This window comes from Cibotium barometz, chromosome 17, assembly GCF_041138505.1.
Source record: "Cibotium barometz isolate CiBa-2024 chromosome 17, ASM4113850v1, whole genome shotgun sequence".
In the NCBI taxonomy this organism is placed as follows: Eukaryota; Viridiplantae; Streptophyta; class Polypodiopsida; order Cyatheales; family Cibotiaceae; genus Cibotium; species Cibotium barometz.
The window spans coordinates 36,967,806-36,976,281 of record NC_141062.1 but is presented as its reverse complement, the minus strand read 5'-3'; the positions used below and the strand labels follow the sequence as shown (position 1 = coordinate 36,976,281).

At 43.7% G+C, this 8,476-nt stretch overlaps 1 protein-coding gene across 1 annotated transcript; it reads right to left on the bottom strand.

The window, feature by feature from the left end:
* Positions 1-236: 236 nt before the first annotated feature.
* Positions 237-5,426, bottom strand: LOC147629955 (small COPII coat GTPase SAR1A-like). Its single transcript, XM_086811495.1, has 3 exons — positions 5,160-5,426; positions 1,143-1,274; positions 237-958 (listed from the first exon to the last, which is right to left on the bottom strand). Exons 1-3 carry the CDS (start codon positions 5,286-5,288, stop codon positions 638-640), a joined length of 582 nt encoding a protein of 193 aa, XP_086667621.1. The 5' UTR covers positions 5,289-5,426; the 3' UTR covers positions 237-637.
* Positions 5,427-8,476: the final 3,050 nt, after the last annotated feature.

Genomic DNA, 8,476 nt, shown 5'->3' with positions numbered 1-8,476 from the left:
TGATGAACCCACCACATTTATATTACTAATATGACTGCCACAGCTAAATTTTGAAACCACTTTCCAAATCACTTCATCGCACCCATTTTAATCCCCAGATGCTTAAAAGTTCATAAAAGAAAGCCACAGACAGTCCACAACCTACATGTTTGCAACCAACCTAGCTTGCCAGATCTGAACCATAGAGCAGCAAGCCAGTAGTCAAGTATGCATGCAAAAAAGGGCCAAACAGAGGTGTGCTATCCACAAAGCAATCAAAAATACTTCAACTGTAACTGAACTCACATGTTAAACTCTGATGCAATCACGACCTAGTCGCATTCTACTAAAAAAGACTGAACATTGAAGTTAGGCATGTCCAGAGCGGCAGTAAGCTCTGCTCTTCTCCATAAATGCGATCTGACCAAAGCTGTCCTGATATTGACCCCAACAGTCATATAGAGAGGGGAAACGTTCTCAACTCCACCAACCCCACCTGAAGTTACACCTCACGTGCATGCAAAGCCATTATTGCACAAAAATTGCCTACATTTTCTGCCAGAAACTACTGGAAGGAACAGGCAACGTCACAGCCTTGCCAATAAATCGCAGATGCACAAACGAAGATTCACTTTGAGATACCTAACACCATGCTGGCTTAATCTATGTACTGTGATAGCCACTTGAAGCCTTCTCCATATCCCATCTTTCGAACAATGCTGCACATAAACACCTCAATGGCTCGCATATTCGAGTCACCGAGACTTACTTTCCCTTTGCCAGTGGTGTAATTGGAGAGTCCCAGATAATATCTAAGCTCCTCCTCTGAAGCTGCAATAGGTATGTCTATCTTATTCCCCAGGATTAAAAATGGCACACCGGCCAAGGAATCGTCTGAAAGAAGCCCATCAAGCTCTTTCTTGGATTCAGGAAATCTCTCTTTGTCAGCAGCATCAACAAGATAGACTATTCCATCAACCTACACACACGCATCATGGCTGAGCAAAGAACCCACAACATTGCTACATACCAAAGCTACCCTGCAAGAGCTTGCCAGTGCCACTCACAAAGGTAAAGTCAGAGAAAGACTGCCCTAGATTTCATCTTCTGAGACTATCATGCAGCTCCTTCAATTTAAAAAAAAACATGCATGGCCTTCATACCTTGGCATAATAGTCTTTCCACACTCGACGTGCAATCTGATGGCCACCCAAATCAAATGCTTTAAACTTAATCTTCCCAATGCTTAATTCTTCTGAAGTAGGATGTTGTGTTGGCTGATGCTGGCCTAATCTCTGCCAAAAGGATAGAAAAATGAGACTACATCCACACAGCTCCAATTGAAACTGTGCATTAGTCTCAGCCCATAAACAATGTGAAAGAAAAGAAATAAACGAGGGTTAACATTTATAACAAAAGTACCAGATCCTCATGACGCGCCTCCTGAACTACTCACAATTATGTATGAGCCATTATGTACACCAGATACTCATGACATGCCTCGTGAACTACTCAAGATTATGTATGGGACAATGGTAAGGTTTTTGGGCTTGCTAAAGGAGTAACTCCTGTCTCAAAGAGGTGATGAAATTGTATGTGGATGAAAAATAGATGGGGTCCTCCAGCACGGTGTGCTGCTCTGTCTTATGCACCTCATGGGGGCACGATCTGCGAGTCCTCTGTGACAGATCACCCATGCCAAAGGTGTGCAGCTGTGTCTTATGCACCTGAAGGTGAAACAGCCTACAAGTCCTGTACGACTCATTCTCCATGCCAACGTCTTGAAGGGAGGGATGGTTAGATAGATATATGGTATGGGTGTACATATAGGCTTATACATAATCTTGAGTAGTTCAGGCGGTGTGTCATGAGGATTTGCTGGTCTCCTGCATTGAGGAGGTTCTAAATAGCCAGGAAGCACGAAACAGACAGATCTCCATACACACTTAGCTAGAAAACAGCCCCTAGTCTTCTTTACTTCCTACATAGAAGAAAGTGGCAAAAACAACCTGGCAACGACTTGGACAAACTTTTGAAAGAAATTGCATGTCTACTACTACAGCAGAAAGGCATCTTCTTATAGAGGACCAATGTCACTAGCAAATTTCTCCAATCCCCCACAAGATGGGAGAATTGTTTAATAAATTTTTACACATGCTCTATATCGTGTTTGCATGCTGTCTGGGAACTTGTGAGCGTGAACTGTTTTTTCTGTGGACATTGCCTGATTTTATGCATATGAATGTCTGCAGGTTTTGGAAATGCCCAAAAATCCCAAAGGCGTGGGTGTATACATGCAATTAAGCTTATGGTTCAGTTATGTGCACTAAAGAATTGGTCTTGTGTGTTTTGTATGTCGTTATCATTATTATGGAATCTTGCCCTTATCTAATGATTATTATGGTGTACTGATTTTTGGTTTTGTACCACTCGTCGATTTATTCGACACTTTGCTTTCTTGGCTTCTCCATTGCATGATTTAACGAAGAAGAAAGTTGCATTCCGTTGGTCCAATTCCGAAAGAACAGCTTTCCAAAAGTTGAAGGACGCCATCATCTCAGGGCCTGTTCTTATTATTCCAGACTTGCATAGACCTTTTGTGGTCGAGTGTGATGCATGTGGAGATTATTTGGGGGCTGTCAAATATCAAGAGGGACATGCAGTGGCTTTTGAAAGCCGCCGCTTGCAACATGCAGAATTGTATTTGCAGGTTTATGAAAAAGAGTTACTGACCGTTATTCATGCCCTACAAACATGGAAGCATTATCTTTTGGGGACTGAACTTATGGTTAAGACAGATCATCAGAGTTTACGGCACTTTCTCACACAACCTCAACTCTCTGAAAAGTGGGCAAATTTCTTGTCCATGTTTCATTTTCAGATTTTGCATACTCCGGGCAACTTGCAAGAAGAATTTGGTAGCGGATGCTTTATCACACAGGCCTCAAGTGCATGCAATGACTACTGCCTATCATCAGGACTTGTCAGGGATGCGGGATATGTATTCTTTGGACACAAATTTTCAGCTTATTTGGGCTGATTTGAATGGTGGTACTCCTGCCCATCTTATTCGATACGAGATGGTTTTCTGATGATGTAAAACCGCATTTGTGTGGTCCAAGAATTTCACCAAAAGGTTATGGAAGTGTAATGCTCCTCCATGTGCAAGTCATTGTGGCATTCTGGCTACTACACAAGCTTTGGAAAGATATATATACCTAGATGAATCCAAGAACATGCCCAAATTCACCTTTTAGGAACGTGCATGTTATGTATTCATGGTAGTCAACCCACAAGACTATATAACTATCAACCATAGTCACAAGGGATGGGGGACGGTAACGGGGGACGAGGGACGGCCATATGTAGGGAACGGGGACGAGTTTGTGGAACAGTGTTCTCGCATATTCACCTTCTTTCTTTGATTGGAATTCTTATCTATTTGGAAAGACTCCGGTGCTGGGCACCGCACAAAAATCATTCTCAAGTATCCTCTAACTTGTACTATATACAGAAAAAGAATGGATAATTGATTGTTAAAATCTTAATTGTGATTACATATCCTCAATCTGAGCCCTAGTTGCAGTAACCCTGCAGATCTGATGCAGAATGCAGGCTGCAGATTCGTCCCATGGCACTTCAAGCTGCCCGTGGGCTGCTGGTTGCAGTGCAGAAGCCTTGGGATATTGTGCTGATCAAAGTGCCTATTTATAAGCCTCAGGCTGCCAGTCAGCTGCTGCCCCACCCTGCCCATACACTGCCTGACTTGCTCATATGGTGGCCTATGCACATCCTCTTGGTCGGGCTTGCTGCCCACGCTGCTGTCTGGCATATTGCTTGCGTCAATGGGCTGCTGCAGTGTGCGTTGGCTATGCAGGTGCCTCTCATGTCAACACTTGGTAATGGCAGGATCCAACACAATTCTCACAGTTTCCCTCAGAAGAAGCTGCTGCCAACCCCGTTGAAATGTCTGTTACCAACTTGCCAGCCAACCTTTTCAACGATGTTACGAAAATTGTTTGGCAAGTTAAGAAAGGTCACATGAATAAGAATGCCACACCAAGTTATGCTTGCCTTAAGAGAATAATATCCGACAGTTGTAGATAAAGAGGTCATGACAGCCGCCATTAAGCAAAGCTGTAACATTGCTGTTGTGAGCCATGTTCAATGACTCTTACAATACCCATTCAGCACCTTGATCCTACTCAGTCCCTCTGCCTATCCATGGAACTGAATTAACCCAAAGGCATGGCATGACGACATGGAATTGACCTTGTTTTCTGCCATTTTAAATGGCGAGTCAACCTGAAGAAATGTGTCTTACATGAGCAGAAAAACTAGAATGTCTCAAAGTAGAAAGGAAACCCGCCTAAGCCATAGCCACCATAATCATCAGATTATGCACTTGCTTTGTCACCATCCCTGTGTGATTCGGATGCTGCCTTAGGTGCATTTCATCTCGCGACAGCATCGGCATATAATCTGGAACGTTCACCTAACTACTTGCATCTCTTGCTTGCCCCAACCCTTGACACAGGGAAAAGGTCTTAGAACAGCCTTTCCTAACTGGGAAGCCGCTCCAACTCCCACCACTATCGACTATCCAGGACAAAAAGGCTTCCATGAAGCCTGATCCCTATTCATATTAAGCTCCCCATGCACATATTCAAAGGGGTAAACAATAAAACAGACATCATCTACACTTTCCAAAATCCGCAATTTTGCACTCTTATGTTTACTTTTTGGAATGAAGTGAAAGCAATCTTGCGTTATGCCTTTCTCACAAAACTCAAACCCTACAGCCAACCGAAACCGCAACCCAAAGCAATGAAGACCCTGAACCCATCTTAACAAAAAAGCTCAAATACAACAATGAGGTGATAGCTCAAGTGGTGAAGTTGTTTGCCTAGGACCAAGAGGTCTTGGATTCAAAACCCCCCTTGGTGCTTCCTCAGCGGCACCCCCTATGGGAGCGCCTTTGGGCGGCGCCTATGGGCGGTGAAAAATCGGTTACTACCACCTAAGGCGGTTGGAAAAAAACTCTCCAATACAAATGACAACCCTAACGCAGAGGAAAAAAACGCTGAAGCAGAATAAGACCTACTGATTTCGATCCAAATGAAACCCTTAACCTAAACTTAAAAGTGTAAGTCGACCAAAAACAGAGAAGATTCGCGTACCTCATCCTTCAGCATGTGAAGGAGCGTCGTTTTGCCGGCGTTGTCGAGGCCAAGGAAGAGAATCTTGGCCTCCTTCTGCCAGAGCCCAAGAGAGGCGAGAATGCCGTAGAACCAATCCAGCAGAAACATGGTCAAGATTAGGATTAGGGCTAGGGTTTGCGGGATCGTAACTTGTGTGTGCAGATCTGAGAATTCAGGATTGCAAGAGGATCGTACTCCCACTCTAACTATGGAATGACTTATTAGACGATTGCACTCCGTTTTTTTCAATGGAATGACTTATTAGACCATTTTACTATTATTTTTGCTTGGACTGTTGTTTAGAGTGGTTCTGGTTCAAAGCTACCCACGGCATGTAATCTCAGCAAGAAATTTTGTTGTTTGAGGGGTTGACTTCTTAATGGATCGATTTTGCCCGCCCATCCCTCAAGCTTTATTACCCTTTTTTTTTCCAAATAAAATTATCCTTCTATTAGTTATATGATAAGCTAGCGAAGTACATGCTCATAGCCTCTAAAAGGGGGAGGGTAGTCGCCTCCATATAGCAGCCGCTCATGGGGGGCGGCGGGGGAAACCACACTAGTGGCATGTAATGCCAAGTGAGGTCATCGCCTTTATCCGAGAGGAAGAAACCCTTGTTGCCGGTGCGCAGGAAGGCCTCTCGACGTCTCCGCATGTGGCTCGAATCTCTTTGAAGCTTCCCCCATTGACCACGGAGGGTATGAATGATATCTAACCTGATGGCCCGGATGGACTCCATAGGCGGGTGAGGGAACTCGCAATGGCCTCATTGCACTGTGCTCGGCAAATGTGCCATACCACAATGCTGCTGATGATCTCTGACCGTCGCTGAGACAAGTGCCGAGGGACCAGGCTACTACTAAAGAATCAGGAGTGGGGATAGACTCTATCCTGCAATGGGTGATCCTGAGGGCATAGTGAAGGGCGCATCCTAACACTGTCAACCATGCAACTTCCCCCCAAGTGATGATGTAGGAGGAAGTCCGAGAGGTGATGAGAAGACGAAGAATCCTCCATCCAAACATGCTACGCTTTAGAACAATCCCCCAGTGATGCGACTCCTACAAGTGGTTGCATCTCATGCGTTGTGCTAGCGAGCCACATGCCAACTACTAAACTCATGTGAGCTATCTGCCAAAGGAAAAGAGTGACCTTCCGAGGTCAGAAGTTGTCCCCACAATTGCTTCCAATAGTCTCTGAGGAAGCTAGATGAGATGCCTTGAGAGAACCAATAGTCTGCTGAAGCGAGAGCACCCTCGATCGAGTGCATCTAGATCCGATGGCCTAGCCTCGCCAAGTAGTGGGTGGTTGGGCTCTATGGGCTTAAAGGGTCTACCAACTCGCACTCACATGGTTCTCGCTTGTTACATCCCGATAGCCACCACCATAGCCAAAGAGGGCCAAGAGCTCTAGTCACCACCCAGCCGTAGAGGAGAATGTGGATACCTCCACACTCCCGGGCACTTCTAGGGGCCTGCTTACCCATAAGCCTGCCCGGTCACCCAATTGCTCCGACTTGGATGCCCTCACCATTAGACTCCAGATGCATTCATCGTCTACACCCTGGCGTTCGGGCTCAGCATCCAGTCGAGCTCCCACGTGCCATTAAAAGCTACGTGACATCCCCCCCCCCCCCCCCCAAGAGTTTTCCTCCATGAAAACAAACTAGGGAAAGCTTTTGGTAAGCACATTTAGCTATTCTCACTTGAGACCTTTTTTGACCTATCCTTCCACTTAACAATTGCCTATCAGTATACAATACACCTTGTGTTCCGATCTTTGAACCTAAGAATTCTCCTTGGTTTATGTGGAAGTGCGGTAACTCCAAGGACTCAACCACAACTTTAAGACAAACTATGTTGTCTTAGTGATACATTGTTTTCACATGCCATTGACATGAAAAACTAGATGTACTCAAGAGCTCTCCGATAGCTCTAGTTTATAGACTGCACTACTAAAGAGTTGAATATTCTCCTTTTATAGCTCTACAGCCATAGGAGATGTAGACTAAAATCCATGCAACAACTTGAATGGAATAAATCTAGTCGATAAATGTTTGAATAGCAAAAACCAAATTCAACACATGACAGGTACTTCTCTCAACCTGATTGCTTTTACTGCCATATGCACAAGCATATTCTCTAGAACTTGGTTGACTTTTTCAATATGACCATCAAACTCCATATGATCGGCCATATACTCAAAATAATATCCAAATTTTGAAGATTTCCCTTCAAAAAAGTAACTATCAAACCTCCTAGCTCTATCCAATACTATATCTACGGGGCAAGCCATATAGTTTGTAAAGATGTTTAATAAAGAGTCAAGCGAGCTTAGATGTTTTCACATCTTTTTAGTTGAAACTTTGTCAATCTATTTACTCTTCCCTTCAAGAAGAGTTTTTGTCAGTGAAAACGGTTCAGAAAGTTGTAAACAAGTGTCAGTGTGTAGACCATATGGTCATCTACGCATGTGACTTCCCTAAGTACTACGACAAGGAAAGCAAGACACACAGCACATATTTTCCTTAAGTACTACGACTAAGGAAACATGCAACATCTGTGTTTCATTTTGAACACCAAACCATAGTTGCCACTTGCAACTATGAAAGATGTCAATAAAACATAAATTGCTACTAAGGCATCGAATAACATCATGCCTTTAGCATATGCCATAAGTTTTCAAATCGTCAAGGACTTCATAATGAATGTGCTCTGACATTCAAGGAATTTCTTTACATGTTCTACAACATCAAAGATGTTTTTCTCTTATGGTTAGAAACCACATGGACTTTAATTCAACAAATTTGCACAACTGTTTTACAAGTCTTTAGCAAATTGTTCTATAATGTGGTAATTTCACTTAATCTTACACATATTCTAAGGAAAGCTGCACTTTCCTCTCTCCAAAAGTTCTTGCGTTCTTCCAAGATCAGTTTACACATCTAGCAACAAAGATGATTTCCACATAGACAGCATCTATGTGATGTATAGTGTCTATGCACTACTAAAAAATCAAGAGTAACGTGCACCAATGAGAGTACCACTCCCAGCCCACAAGTAGATACATGCCTATCCACATGTCTACTCCTGCAACCACTTTGGTTGCTTGGCAATACATAACTATGTCTCTATGACCAACCATGTCTCTACGAACATGTTTATGGGCAATCTCTGGTCACATCCAAAAGCTAATAGCACCATCCTAACACACCTCTACAAGTGTGGTCTCATTGGACACCAAACTCCGAGTCAAGTAACTCTTTCTGGGATCTAATGGGGAGGTGGAGACCTTGT